The sequence below is a fragment of the Larus michahellis genome, chromosome 10 (genome assembly GCF_964199755.1).
Source record: "Larus michahellis chromosome 10, bLarMic1.1, whole genome shotgun sequence".
Classification (NCBI taxonomy): domain Eukaryota; kingdom Metazoa; phylum Chordata; class Aves; order Charadriiformes; family Laridae; genus Larus; species Larus michahellis.
The window spans coordinates 7869174-7885144 of NC_133905.1; the positions used below are offsets into that span (position 1 = coordinate 7869174).

General features: G+C 43.9%; 1 protein-coding gene across 7 annotated transcripts in view; it reads right to left on the bottom strand.

Annotated features, from left to right (window-relative positions):
• CADPS (calcium dependent secretion activator) overlaps positions 1-15971 on the bottom strand; it is a 221576-nt gene that overhangs the window by 37534 nt on the left and 168071 nt on the right. For 4 of the 7 annotated variants that reach the window (XM_074602913.1, XM_074602912.1, XM_074602911.1 and 1 more), the window contains 4 exons: positions 13614-13770; positions 12479-12620; positions 5645-5791; positions 2345-2500 (listed from right to left, as the gene is read on the bottom strand). In XM_074602913.1, coding sequence (XP_074459014.1) covers positions 2345-2500; positions 5645-5791; positions 12479-12620; positions 13614-13770 — 602 coding nt within the window. The remainder of the gene's footprint in view (positions 1-2344; positions 2501-5644; positions 5792-12478; positions 12621-13613; positions 13771-15971) is intronic. The other 3 variants (XM_074602916.1, XM_074602915.1, XM_074602914.1) reach the window with 1 other exon arrangement.

Here is a 15971-nt window from a genome sequence, read left to right on the forward strand (position 1 = left end):
GCAAGTTCCTAATCATCTCATAAGTTTGCAGACGTGGTTTTTCTGAAGCCTATGTACTCACCAGGTACGAACACATGCATCGCCCCAGCCCGCACCTCTCTGCTCTCCTGAGCTTTCACTGGGCTCAGATTTGACATCCCTGGCAGTTACAAACCGTGTTACACCAAGAGCTTTGTTGGGCCAAAGACCACAGGATTGGATCCCGTGTCGTATTTTAAAATCCCAAGGCACCTGTGACTCTGTCATGGGGAATACTTTGCCGTACGGCGGGCATCACCTTGCCTTTCTCTGGAGCCCCTCTGCAGATTCCTGAGGTACTTCACTAATCTAACCTAACACGGAACAATTATCGCATCAGAGAGAACCTGCCAACAAATTAACACAGAATTTAGAAATAATAAATAATATCAGCTGCAGCTCAGGAATAACTCTGATCTTGAAAGATCCCCCCAAGGGTTATGCAAATGAAAACTCATTTACAAATGTGAAACTCCCGTTCTCGGGATGAGATCTGGGCTGGCGCATAGGTCCTCCCGCCCGGATTTATTAGCGAAACCGGCCTCCCTTGCAAGGGCTGCTTTCCTGACAGCACCGAAATACAACCGAGTGCGGAAGGCGGGGTGGCTCCTCCATGGTATTCAACAGTTCAGAGACAGACGCGAAGAAAAATGTTGTGTCAAACTGAAATTGCTAAAGAAACCTTAGCCAGGCCCTGTTTGCAGGTGATATAAATAGGGAAGGCAGCATATTGGTTTACATCAGCAGTGGCATTTGAACTGATTTAATTACCAGTGCCAGATTTAGCCTGGACTCGGGGACTAGAATCTTGATAATTACTGAAAGGACCCAAAGTGTCTGGGATTTTCCATCTCCTCGCAGAGATGAGCATGTTCCTACTTACTTATGCTCAGAACCATTATATATAGTCATATCATTACAAGCTGGGCCAGGTTTTTACAGAGGGGCAACATATTTGTAGAAAGGTTGAAGCAGTTGGGAAGAAAAACCAAGCCCTGGCTTCCCGGCACACAAGCTCTTCTTCAGATGTACCTGGATATTTGCTTATTTTTCCCAGTTAGTTGAGCTAACCTGGTTTGATTTCTATAGATCATGGCAGCTATAATTGCACTGCAGGTGTAGCAAAGGTGCCTTGGTTCCAATTTAAACAACAAAAAAATAAAAAAAAAAAGAAGAGAAAATAAGTGTTTTGCTGGCAGTGCGAGGGGCAGAGCAGAGAGCAGAGCTCCAGCACTGGCTTTGCTCCTAAAGGACGGTCTGACAACGGGAGGACAACTGAAGCTCAGCCAAAGGACCAAAGATGAGCTGCTGCAATAAAGGGGGACTTGCTCAATGCCAAAGACATCACGACCACCTCATTGCACTTAAAATGCGCTGGGGTTTATTCCAGAATGGTGAGAGAGCAAGCCTGGAGCTGCCTCTCTTCCAGTCTCCTGCCTGCCGCTCGGGGACCGAACGTGCCTTCTCCTGCGGTGACACGGCGTATCCAGACTGTGAGGAACGTATGAACAATAAATGCCACGCTCGCGCTTGCAGAGTGGCCAGGCAATTGTGGTACATCACATCACACATTGCAGCTAATATTAGCATCCACCAGCTGTATTTGGCACCCATTTTTCCTTTGGTTCATCTCTTTTTCTATTAATTTCTGCACAATGGAATGCAAAGCTCATTTCTGCCTTCTGCCTCGTCACCTCTGATGCCAAATGGACATACATTACTGTGGAAAGGTTGGAAATTTAACCTCAACATTTTGCTTTCAAAATGACAGCTGCCTGTATGTTCAGAAGTGTTTTAAGAAACCCCTGCAGGTGAATATCCTATAATGTGGCTGATGACACAACAGCTTTTCTCAATAGGCAGCCAGTGTGAAACCTGTGTGCCATGCTACACACCATCCCCTCCCTGGGATCACTTTTTTCCTTGTTTTTCCATGGATTTGTGTTTTTCAGGTGGGCGCTGGGCTCTTACTTAGGGCTACGCCTTCAGCTCTCAACCTCGTCGACAGCAAACTGCATTCACAAAGACTTGACCTCGTGTGCGGCACCAAAAATAAGCAACTACTTACAAAGCTTGAAAGAATGGGTGATTTATTGCCTTATCATGAATATGCACCCTCCAGAATCTCAACAGAGAAGCGATTGGGAGAGGCCACAAACCGCAGCAATAGGGTGGCTTTCCACCACGTCTGTGCTGGGCAGAGGTGAGCAGGCGTCACTAATAAGTGGTGGTTGAAGTGAAGCTTCATTGACAGTAAGACAGAAAAAAACATTGCATCCTGTGAGCTCCTATGTGAAACGTGACTAGTTCGCTCACAGGCACGTACCTTTTCACGCAGGACTCGATCATGTCACTCGCCATGAGCTTCAAGCGTTGCTCTAAGTGTTTTCCAAACTCCTCCTCGGGCCAGTGCAAATCCCGAATGAAGGTCTGTAGGGCATCAAGTTTCCAGAACAGATCTTCCGAGGTGCCTGATCCATTGCTGGCAGGGCAAAATGAGAACAAAAGTCATAAGTGGCATCAGGCTCTTTGTAACCTGATGTGGAGACCATTCCTGCAACAAGTGTAGAGCAGACAGTAGTTTCATACACAGGACAACGCTGGCAATCTCCACCATCAGGATTTTGAGTTTTACCATACAGTTGCCTAATCTACCTTGCTGTCATCACCCACAAAACTTTCCAGACCAGATGAGTAAGACAACATTATGAGTTACACATATTAACAGGAAGAATGTGTGTATGGTAAAAATCAGCCTTAGTTAATAACCACATTAATGTATGTGATTATTAAGAATTAAGGCCAGAAATTGGGGCAGAAAATCCTCGATCAGTAATAACTGCCATACTAGACTGTATGCAGTTATTAAGTTTTTGGGTTTCATGCAATTCTCCCCCCTCCGAATTATACCTTGAGTTTGCCTTGTCCCCCCCAGTGAGGCCCCCGTTGCCAGGTAAGGGACTGTGCTAACAAGTGGTGAGCGAGGACACACTTTATCTCTTGAACAGCTGAAAAAAAATCGGGGTAAGTCAATTGAGCCAAGGGCACTAGGCATCTCTTATCCAGGAGTTTTAGCAGGATTGACCGCTGCACCTTTTCACAGATCTGCCTCTTGCAAAGGCATCTACAGGACAACAAATTTCCTTTTTTTTTTTTTTTTTAAATTTATTTTGCAACATCTTTGGTCTGTCACAAAACTCTGAATTTCTCTCCCAAGCGTATATTCTCGTACCCACACCCCTGCCCAGATGGAAGTCTTTGGTCCTGCAGTGTGTAGCTACACCGGCTCTTTTCACAGTATAATTATATCTCAAACCTCCACTTACGGAATAAAAATACAGAACTGGATTGCGGTCTGTTTGTGCAGAGAAATTTATGCATCCATAACCCTTTTCTCTCCCTCTCTCCTTCTCCCTCGCTTTTTTTTTTTTTTTTTTTTCCCCCAGAACAATTACCAAGGGAGCTTCAAGAGTTTCAACCCCCTCCTCGCATACCACTAATGCTAACACGGTAATTTAGAAGATATTTGACACGCCATGCATTACCACTCGTGCTGACATCATCTATAGAAACAGGTGAGGGAGGGTGTTTCTATTGTGACAGATGCCAGCTGCATTGAGTTAATGCTAGAGGAGGTCGGAGCTAATGCACACACGGCTACCGCAAGGTGAGAACCGTAGTCCCAACATGCTAGAGGGGTCCTGCGGGGTCCTGTGCTAACAGAGTTAACGAGATAAAGAATGAATCGTCTCGGTTGTAGGAGAAACGTATCTGACACTAAGCAACAGGTAAACATGTCCTTGATGGAGGGGAAGGGTGAGTAAAAGGAAACCAGGGAGATGAAAAGATAAAGAATCAGGCATTTCCGTTAACCAGGGGACCAGTCTGTACACCAGTCTCAAGCGTTCCTCTACCACCAGTTTTCAGTTTCGCCCAGTTCAAACCTATGCTTGGGTAGAAGTAAGCTTCAACAGTCTACGTCCAGTTTTGGAACTGCATGAATTTATGGTTTAAATAATTAAATACATACAAATACAATAATTGGTATTTACTGCAGCAACATTATGACACTGAAGTTGGTTGCAAAATTTTTAAAGTATTATTCTTGGTCTCTTTCTCATTTTTGATTAGGGCTCCGTGCAAGTAAACAATGTAGCACATTAATTTCCAAGAGGCACTGTTAATACCTTGCTTGTGAGCACTGCAGTTGCTGTCATCACACAGGCAGCTTGCAATACACCATTGATGCTCAAGCGTTTTCAGAGGGATTATCCAATTTTCTGCCATGACATGATTCTTATCTTTTCAAGGGCAATACCACAAAGCATGCACAGAGAAAGATTAAAACTTTCAAGTACTCTTTACAGACAACTGCCTAAGCTAGCCTTTAATATAGCTATCTTAGCATGAATATGAGTTGTATAGCTTTGAAACGTAAACGACCGTGCTGATATTGGAAAGGCTTTAAAAATCTATTAAAAAAAAAAAATCAAACATCAGTGTTTGTTTTACTTCTGGTTCGTTACCACTGCCCTGCAATACAGCCTGCACAAGGCAAACGGCAGAGGCATTTTGGTGGACTCCAGGTGTAGATGTAATCGAGGGTGTTTCAGGAACAGCGATGGGGGTAGTTTTGGGGGGCTTCCTCAGTTTTATCTTTTGAGTGAGAAGGTAGGGAAAGAGCAACACATCTGTGTCGGGCTGGCCGAGATCACCCCACGCCAACCCTAAACAACCCTCTAGGAATTCAGATGGAGATTGGCAAGATCTCAGTTCCTGTGCTAGGGCATCTCGGGAGATGAGCTACCTCAAACGCCGAGATTTCGGCCGAGCCCACTGTGTACCACCCTCCACATTGGGACTTTTAAGGGAAATCTGCTATAAAACCAGCAGGTCCCTAATGTGTGCTCAGGATTTGCAATACATTGCCCCTGAGCTCCACCTGTGAACCCTGGGATGCTCGGACAGGGACCTACAAATTGACTGCTTTGACATCGTGCCCGATTTTCCAGGCCATAATCTAAAGCTCACATTGAAAATATCTTTCTTTAGTTGGTCATGGCATTATTCAGGCTGTAATGACGGCTGTGGAGCTTCAATTGCTCTCTGGCGGCTCCCCCAACACGAATAAAAACTGTTGCAGGGTGTTCCTCTTTGTTAAACTGTTTCATCAAAATCAAGACAAAAATTATTATCTGGGAAATGCGGAGCTCGCATTAAATAAAATTCATTTTTAGATCTACATCTGGTCCACAGAAATTGGTTGACTGGCATTGAAATTGGTTCATCTTCTCTTTTGGACAAAACTCTTTGCTGAGACACATAATGTCGCATTATAAGCTCTGTGGTTCGTATGTTGTTCAGACCATGTCCCATTGTCGACAGCTATTTTGTAAAGCAAGATACTTGCTCAAACTCTCAGTGGGAGTAAGACAAATTTTCAAGATTTATACCAAAAATCCCTCAAAATACACATGCCAGAAATTCACTCATGTCTCATTCAGAAAACGTCTAATTAACCGTATCACTCTTTAAAGTTTTATATAATGCACAGAAACAAACAATACATATCCATGCCAAGATTACTTTAAATTTAAATGAGATCTAATTTGAACTGAATACACACTCAGAATCATAAATAGCAGCCATCCATGACGGTGCAGAAAAGCTAGGCATTTGAGGGATGCCTAGTGGGATGTTAACTGGTAGATTTGGTACTTTAGGGAGATTCACATTTGGTAGATTCACATTGGGCAGATTACTTGTTAAACTCCTGTGGAAGAAACAGACAGAAAGAAAAAATACCATAACAGTGACAATGCAGATGTAGCAGAAGCACGTGACACTCATAAACAAATCTGCAAAGTTCACAGCACGACGACAGTTAAAAAACTAAAGCAAAACATTTCAGGAAGAAGCATGAGTATGGAAGCTTAAGTGTACTGGGGTTTGCAGTCTGCAATAAAAAGCAAGTTACTTAAAAAAAAAAAAACCAAAAAACCAAAAAAAAACAGAATGAAAAGAAGAAGAATCACAAAGTAGCAAATTAACGGAGAACTCAAACGCCTACAGAAAATACCTCCACCTTCAAGTCCCGATACCATTTCAGAGTGCAGAGAGCAGCGTTTCCACAGGAAAAATCTCTCTCGTAAGGAAGCAAGTCTCAGTTCTTACACCCTCAGTTGGGCCGGATGAAAGAGCTAAACTAAGGGATCTACTAGGGAACTGGCATTCAAAATAATAAACAGAGAGCTTGAAATTCTAGCCCTTCAGAAGTCCCTAAGAGTTCTTCTTGCCACCAAATTCAACCGAGTTGGGATCTCACTCCAAAACCTCCCTGTTTATCTTACGCTCTGCAAATAACAAAGATGGGCTGATCTGGAGCAACGTAACGGTGAACCACAAGGTCCATCCTCAGTGAAGACTCGTGCCCTGAGCCTGCCCTTGTGTCCCTGGGTGGGGAGAACAGAGGTCCCGCAGGTCGCCCAGCTCCGTGTGTGCCCTGCGAACCAACCTCAGGTAGTAAACCCAGGACTGGTATGTGGTCGTTCCTTGGCTGGAAAAGGGCCATGGGGTGACTAAGACATTCAAAGGTCAATTTATGAAGTGTGTGCACTTGGGAGTCACGACTTCAATAAATATTTTCAGATGTGCAACCGTTTTGCAAAAAGAGATCTTTTAAAAGTGGGCCAGCGTATTAATTGAATGCGACGTACTCTGCTGAAACTCTGCGCGGTGTAAGAGCACGGCATGCCCAACGCCTGCGAAACACCCTGACCTACTGTAGTGGGCTAGGTCTCTAGTTGTTACACTTGTCTAATTGAATTTTAATAAGCTATATTTTACATGCAAAATAAAAATGTATAGGATTCGCGACTCAGAAGCCAGTTTCAGAAGCATATCTGGTTTCTGCATTAATCTAGTAATACTATATGGCACACGGGGACACAATCCATAGACGGTTTTACAGTCCCATCTGAGGAACAAAACCAGGTGCTTTGACACCGTTTTCTCGGTATCTTTATTTGGGCTGAGTCAAAATGGAATCAGGACTTCAGGATTTCAGCTCCACCCTGCACTGCTGAAGGTACCAAAAGCTTTTCCACGGATGTGCGTGGGCACAGCTTCAGTGTTCAGACCTCCCTGCCTTGGTGACTGCACCGGGACATGCCACCAGAGGAGGTCTCTCCCATGCTCCTGGATGAAATTAGTTACTGTGCTGGCACCATTCTCTGGACTCTTGGAAAACTATTGAATTATACACTATGTCTTTCAAGGAATATTAAAATCTTAGCAACTTCCTCGAGTCATATTTTCAACTCCGTTTCTTACTGCCAGTTTTGTACATCAAAACCCGAAGTAATGGAACTGATCTGGCTATACTGAATAAACGCTTCCTCACGCAACAGAAGAACAGAACCACATCTCTGCAAGAGCTCAGCTTGTCATTGGTGGCAAGTCTTAGGGGATGGACTTTATTCTTATCCTCCCTTTGTGAAAAAAATCCCTTGCTGGGGAGAAAAACCAGAATCCAAAGTCTTTTTCAAGTGGGAAAAAAAAAGCAGCATGTTCTTGTTTTCTTTTGTTTCTGTGATTCTTAGTAGATCTGACTTCACGCTATCTGCTCGTTCTCTTTGTTAGGCAGTAAGCAGATACGAGAATTTACTAACGTAACAAAGCTGTCCATTGTTTCCATTCATAGTGTGTCTGCTATTAAGATGATATGATTATTGAATGAGACACAGACTCCATAGTGATTGAGAGAGTGTTAAATCTTCAGAAACGGCAGTGCATGTGGTTAGATACTGATATGGAATAAATAAAGAAATAGCAAGAGGTGGACAACATATAAATGTATAAGGGAAAGCAACTTAAATAACTTAGCCAGATGGTAAATACATAAATCAGAGGACCTTTGGTTTTAATATTAAAATTCAAGAAGTGACAGTGTTATATTAATAAAAACACTGTATTAATAAAATATGACTTCTAGAGTAAACAGTATACTATATTCACACGGAAACATATTTCTTTTATACAACACATTATTTTGCTGATGCAAGGATATGTTGCAAGAATAAGTTAGTACTCTTAAAACAAAACAAAACAGCAAAATAATGGAGTATATTATGTTAACATACAGTAACTAATTTTAAAAATATTCTCCTGAATTGACATGCACAGTTTTGCAGGTTCAACCAATCTAATTATCTGACTAACAGTTGCAGTGAGACCCGTAAAAAATGATTAATATTCCCAACAAATGTTCCAGCCCGCAGTTGCTCAGACCATAAAACTACAGGTCCAAGATGAGAAACTGTTTCTAGAAGCCAGCCATGCCTATTTAATATAGATGGCTAAATATAACCTCAGCCATCAGGCAGGGAATGTGGGCATTTGCATCAACAAGATGAGGGCTGTCTGATTTAAGACGACTCAGCTTCAGGACTGGATCCTGATACGTTTGATAAAAGACGCGTTCTCTGGAGCTGTATCGCTTGTTTTCTTGGCTCCTTCTGATTCACCCCCGTTTGTGTCTCGTAGCCGTGTAAATGGCTTTCACCTGTGCTGTCTGCTGGGAAATTCTCAGTGCAAACAGACTGGCAACATACCCCTGGACAACATACCAACGCTCACACCGTACTGTAGCACCGGTCACAGAAAACACGTCCAATTGCGCAGGGGCTGCTCCCGTAGAGCTGCCCTAGCACCCAAAGGAGGGCAGAAAAATCACAGTACTTTTACTGAGGTGTTCCCTGGTGTCAGAACAGAGCAAAACGAGAGCCTTGTCCATACTTAAATGCTCAGTTCCTATGGGATGCCTGAAATGGTTTAGTGATGGAAGATGCAAACGCCTGTCTCTTCCATCACTGTAAATGCTTACAACCTTACTGCCTAGGCTGAGCAAATGCTCACGAGCAAATCTTTTCGCAAAAGCCTTGATGTGAAGCAAAGAGCTCGACAGTGAAGTAGGCAGTCAAATCTGTGCTCTTCCTCTGACTGACACCCAGAATAGTAACAAAAATACTCATTTTCACTACAACGGTGCTTCTTTTAAGGGGCAACATTTTTCACTAGCATTTTGTAGGAGCAGAACCTCATAAAACAATTAGTATAATCGTACTGTTTAAATTCTCACATTTATATCAATGATACATTTACAAATAGTTTGCAAAGGGTTAGCGAGCAATTAATAGATGCTAAAGCCAGGACTACAGTGCGGTAGAGACAGCCATAGGTCAATGAGTAACGTCCTAGTCAAGCGATCGAAACTGGTTGCCATTGCACCGGCTTTAGCATTTGCTCGGAAAGATCTTTCAACACAGACACACACACAGAGACGCACACACACACGTACGTGTCTGCTGGCTGCAAGATAAATCAGCGTTCTCTGAGAAGCTAGCGTGAAAAAAAACACACCGTTGCAAACCCTACTTTTCCAAGACCTCTCAACTCACCAGAGAACAGACCTACTCTGTATCCTCCGTATTTGGATGACTGTGCGAAGGACAAGTGTTCCACATTTCTCTGCGTGGATTCACACAAGCACACCAGCTGCTCTAGCTATAGGGCACGGACCCCCTGCAAATTCAGCAGCTCTGCAGAGGCAGATTACAGAGCCCTCATGAGCACATTACATCGATGCTTCCCCCCCCCCATGTTTTCAATACTTAACAGTATCTCTTTCACTGGTTGCGATTTCTATACCTAACTCCTCGTAGCATAAGGTGCAGAGTATTCGGCAATGAAAATAGAAGAAATACATGCTTGCAAACTGCCATCTGGTCAGGTTATGGAAGGCTATGTATTTCAGCCTCGATTGCAAGCACAAGCATAGAGAAACCCTTTCAAAAGACTCTATGTTATGGAATAATTTCTTGGTTAACGGGAGATAATGAGATTTTCTTCTCACAATTCACTGCAGACATCCAAAGCAGGACAACAGTAAGCTCGCTGGAAGGGAGAGCCATGATGATCTACCTTTTCTGGCCAATGTGAAGGGCTTTCTTCAAAGCAGAGGAAAGCCCTGGAAAAACATACTGCACAGTGTTCCCAATTCCCAAAAAAGCTTTGCTGGAGAGGCAGCAATGGAAGGCCATGCCTTGGATGGGAACCGGCTGGTCTAAACAATTTGAAAATCAACGGCCAAAAGTTCAACTGTGCTGCAGTATGGACATGCAGGGGAAGAAGGAGGTAGATACATGAAGGCAAATCAAACACAGCAAGTCTCTGACCTGAGTTTTTCTGCAAGTTCACTGTCGATCAGACAAAGAGGAGCAGGTGGTCTGCCCAGGAGGCAAAAGATGAAGATGCCTTAACATTTAGTTCTGAACAGAACATCCAAACTGTCATAAGATCCTAGGAATGACACCCCTCTTTTCCCTTACACAGTATGTGCCACCCTCTGTGCGTTCGCCGGTATCTTCCTTTGCCGGGTCGCATCGCGTTAAGCCAGCGTTTGCAACTCGCACTTTTGTGTGCGAGACACAAGAACAAAATACCGACTAGTGAAAAAAAAAACCAAACCCCAAAGCCGGAGTGCATCTTTTCACCAGATGGACACGAGCTTCTTGTGAAAAGCACTCACTTTCCTGCTGGAAGAAATCTTTTGAATACCCAAGCCTGTAAGACAGATAGTCCGTCCTGGGCTTTCGCTTGAAACTGCAACGCTCAAAGCACTCTGGAACTGGAACTCCGGAAGGGAACAACCATTACAAGAGAAGTAAGAAAAGACCTTTTATAACTATCAAAGATAACTTGAAAATGATAGATAATGGCATACCCAGGGATAAAGCATTTTGACAGGCAAGTACCACAGCCAAGTATTTACGGACATCTATAGTTAAGCCACAAAAGTCGTTAAAAGCCAAAATGATGTCAGCTTCTGACAAAAGAAAAAAAGCAGAACAAACTGCTTATTGACTGCCTGACTGAGGCGGACAGATACAGGGAGTTAACTGCCTCTGCTTCATAACAGACACGGAAATACAAACATATTCATTACTAAAGCAGAGCTCTGAAACTAAAGTTAATGCTAACTTCAAAGTGCAATTCTGCTTGAAGGAGTGGCTGTAAAAATGGCATTCTCCTACTCGAAAGATCTATTTCTTGTATGTTTTCTGGGTCACATCTGCTTATTTGAAACAAGATTTTTTAGGATTTTTAATCTTGTTAGCCTGCAGACCAAAGACAGCAAATGGAAAGTGAGAGAGAATCCTGAATGCCAGCCACTTAACCCCACTCGAAACAGAGGGGATGATCAGGTGTCAAGAAAAGGCCTGAGATTTGGCAGGCAGAATCCTTACGGATGCTGAAGATGCACAAGAAAGAAAGGAAAAAACCTGGGTACTCAGACTCCAGGTTGCATATGGGAGGCTGGCTGCTGAACAAAAATCTCTTTTCCTTGTAAACGGAACATATTTGGTGTGAAAAGCCCTGAAAGACCACACGTTCTTTTATACAGCAACCTCTGAGAGTGCAGTGCCACTTAACTTCGCCTAGAGAATCACAGAAGAAGCAAGGAAAATAGTCTTTCCAGAGGTCACCTGGTCCAAATCCCCTGTCTGAGCCACCATCAGACTCATGCTGTTTGCCAAGCGTCAATCTTTCTCTTTTAATACCTTTATTAAAAGGAAAAGGCAGTTCTTTTCCTTTGTAGGATCTGACTTGGCTCTTTAGAGCAAGCATGACAGGGTTCAGCGATGCTTCAAAACCTGTGAAATAACAACAGTAATCCAAAGCACATGCCACGTTTTTATCATTCACCAGCTCTCGAGTTCAATTTGGGTTTCTCTCAGGCTACTCATTTCTTGCTGGTAAATCCCTCGTTCTCTAAATTTCGTAATTGATTCTGCCCGAATCACCTGGCCCGTGTTTCACCCTGGTTTCTGCACACCTCGTTCCACGAGCCGGGGAGCTGGAACCCGGCGGAGCTGCCCTGGGACACGGGGACACGCAGAGCCACCAGCCGCGGGGCTGATGCGAAAAGCACAACGTGGCACTGTCCCCCCATGGGGCGGGTGGAAAAAATGAGTGTTGGGAAGAGTAAGTACAGCAATGGCTCACACAGGTTACCGGGCTGGGCTGAACACAGTGAAGGAAGGGTTTTGGTTTTTTTGTTCTGAAAAGAAGCTATTTGAGTTCAAAAGCAGCATTGGAAAAGGCCTTTTAGAACGGGATCCAAAAAGCCATGCCAGCTAAGAAGGTTTTCACATTTTCATGCTTCCATGTCCAAAGGCACACGGTTGAAACTGAGGCAGCAATGCATTTCAAAAAGCAAATACCATTTCCCTCATTAACTTGAAAACCCTGAAGAGACCAGGCCTTCTATTTTCAGCATTAAACTAGAAAATCTAAAGCACTTTCTGCATGTCCAGTCTAATGTTTGCTAATTCATCTCTGTACGAATCTCCATCCATTTGCACCCAAATTCCGATTGTATCAAAGGAGGTTTCCTTACTTTACTGGCTCCCATGACTCCCGCTCAAAGCCCCTGTGAATTGACTGTGCAATTGAGGACTCCATCAGATCGACATATCTAACAACAAGTGGAGCAAACAGGTCTTGGAGGTGTTTGTGGAATTTTCCATTGCACAAATTATCTAGAATAGATAAATAAAAGTATAGTAAGACACTACTGTTACTAAAAGCTCTGTAACAAACCACAGCGTGGCACTTCATTACACAACAAATTTGTCAGCAAACAAGAAGAAACTTCAAGAACATAACAGGAGCTGGCATCAGGCACCAATGTTCACGACAAAGACAGCGGGAATGGCTTCTTACTCCAAACAAATAAACAGACAACAAATCTTCTTCTCCATTAATGTCAAACTTACAAATACGTCATTACTTCCTGTGAATCAAATGGATGTAAGAAATACAGCATGGCAAACATTATGGCTTTAGCAGGTAGGAGAATCATTTCTTCTTTGGTTACTCACGACCGTGATGCTGGAAAATGGTCTCTGAGGGTGAGTCCCTGGTTTTTTCACGTGGTCTTACTGGGGCCCTGGTCTGGGACCTAACTGCAGGCAACGCCAATTCTGCCACCAGCTCCCCGGGGAGCGGCAGGACCAGCCGGGAGAGGGCCAGGTCCCCAAGGGCTTTGAAGGCATGGGCTCATGTGCTTTGGAGAGGAGCCTTATTTCACAAAGCACCGTTCTTCTGAACTACTCCTGCTTCCATTTTACTTTAAAATTTTCCTCCCTTCCATAAAATCTTTTTAAGCAGGGACTGTTTTACTCCATGTTAAATAAATGCAGTACACACATATAAAACGATACACACACATTTAATGACAGTGAGATAGAGTACCTAATTCCCTGCTTATCAGGCAGCCATTACCAAGAGACGTGAGAAGATGAAGCGAAATAGAAGTTCAACTTCTCACCTTCGACCGAGGCATTTGATTTAAGGGGTGTCTGTGTGCCTTTTTTCTAGTGGAAATGGAACAAAATCAAGCTGATGCTAAAAGAGCATGTACTGTAAATCTCTACCCATCTCAGTTCTCTGTGCAGTACGGAGAGGCTGAAAGTATTGTCAGTAACCTGAGCTGCCCACTGAAAAAGAAATGATCAAAATACAATACATACAGTCACTACGGAGGGAATCGTTTAGGAGCTGAAAGAGCGGAAAGCTGTCCCAGGTGTCTGGGGGTTGCACCTCTAACGCAGCATCCATATCCACTGCAAACAGGGACAGGAAGGTCTCCGCGTGCTCGACCATTAAGTCTGACCACCAAGCAAAGGCCTTCAGAGTTGGTAGAAAAAGATAACAGAGAAGTATATTAGTTCTTATAGAGCACAGGAAAAGATGTTAGGCCACATATCTCAAAAAAAAAAAAAAAAAAAAAGAAGTGCATCCCATGGAAACTACCTTTATTGTAAAGAGAACAGTGCTTTAAAGCGCTAGCCTGCACTGACAGTGCTAATCACAGGAATTAGGCACTGCTATTTGAACGCAAAGGTTTCTTGTAGAGGATCTGTTCAGAGCTCCACCGCAAAGGCACGCAGCTGTAACACGGCAGAGAAGGTTTCGTCTGTTCAATTTACAATAAATGACTTCATTCATCGTTAATTACACTAATTATCAGAAAAATCAACTAATTCTTATTCTGAAGTATAGAAATTTGGGAGTGTCTTCACTGCGCTTGTGGGTTTTCTGCTGCACTTTTCAACAGTTTAAATTTTCTTTGGATTCACTACTTCTATTTGTCTCGAAAAACCAGAAGCCTAAGACATTAAAATCTGTCCTAAATCACTCACGCTCTTTAGAAATATTTCAAGCATCACCAGTAAAAGTTATTACAGCACTGTTCATTTTACATGGTTAAGCTATATACATCCATAGAAACACATTACCACCTTCATAACGCTACTGATTAGGAAACCGATTACAAAGCTCTATTATCAACATGCCAAGATAAAAAAAAATATATCTACGGCAAGCCTGTATTTTCACAGAGGCAGGAAAAAAATCATATCTAAACTTGAAAATCAAAAAATATCAGTGAAGTAACTCATTCTCATGCACGTGGGTCCTTAAAATTCAGTGTTCGGGCTCTCTGACGTGACATTCACATCATACATGGCTCAGATGTGAATGCTGCAAACGCATGCATGCGTGTTTAGTAATCACTTCTGGCGGGGAACATGCAATATGAGAAGTGCTGTCGTTAGGACCATGTGCTGTCATTTCGAAGTGATAGGAAATTACTCAGGGACTTAAAAGTATCTAAGAAACAGCTTTCCGGCACTTTGCAAGAAAAAAGAAACCTCCAGCATAGGCACAAGACCGGAGATGAAACGGGAAAGACTGGGGATAGATGAATCAGTTCTAAGAGGAACTGCCAGTCAGGGAGAGGTATTTTTTGCGGATTTTAGCAGACATGAATAAGCAAGATGGACTTTCACTTTCTCAGGGCTCGGTTCTGATTCACCGATGAAGAACTGCACTGATGTGCAGGGCACAGCTCCAGCTGATGGTTCACTCGGCTGCAGGGAGGGAGCAGTGCCCCAAAACCAGGTTACTGCCACAGACCCCTTTAATTCTTCTTATTCTGGCCTGACTTCTCAGCTGCCATGGGGCAGGGGGTCTTTGGGACTACTCCCACTCCTTCATTACCCCAAAATATAAAGCAGACTGACATTGCCCTGCTATTATTCCATGAGTTGATACAAAACTGGTGTTAAGACATACATAGGTTGGATGTGGCACTGGGCGTTAGGTGCCCAGAGCACATCCAAGATGTAAAATCATCAAAACAAGTCAATAACTCCCAAACTAATCTTAGTATGGGGCCTGCCCTGCCACAGGGGTGAAGCTGTGGATGAGGCGGGCTGTGCCCTGGGCAAACGCTGTGCCTGAGGGGCAACACCAGCAGGTTACAGTGTCCCCGTGGTCACGGTGTGAGGACAAGGTAGCCACACTGGGCTCCTTTGCCTGTACATTGCCACCAGCCCCATGAACATGGAAGAAGCCGTCGGGCACTGCTGCAGCACCCCGGGGTGCTTAGAAAGCTCAGTCTCAGATGTGCTGGTGGCCCTGGGTGTGTGCAGAGTCATTACTCTGGAAAAGGCGAAATCGAGGAGAGGGAACCCTCATGCATGGCAATGCTCTTCAGATCTTCCTCCCACGCTTGGTGCTGGTGTCCAACTGAGCGCATGGCTGGATGCCTGGGGGGTCGAATCACTGCAAAACCGCACAGGAACCAAAAACATCAAGAACCAGGTCTGCTCCTGATGTCTGCTCAAACCTTCTCCCCAAAGCGCAGGTGGGACACCAGCAGACGCTGAGCCATGGGGCTGTGGAGGGTCCTCTTAAAATTGGTAGCTCTCGCCTGCGGTTTTCGAGGAGGATGCTGGGCTGTCCTTGCACGGACCTGGTTTCTCCGTCTGTGACTCCACCTGCCAAGAGCCTGCCAGGCTGTCTCCCCATCAGACACTGCCCAT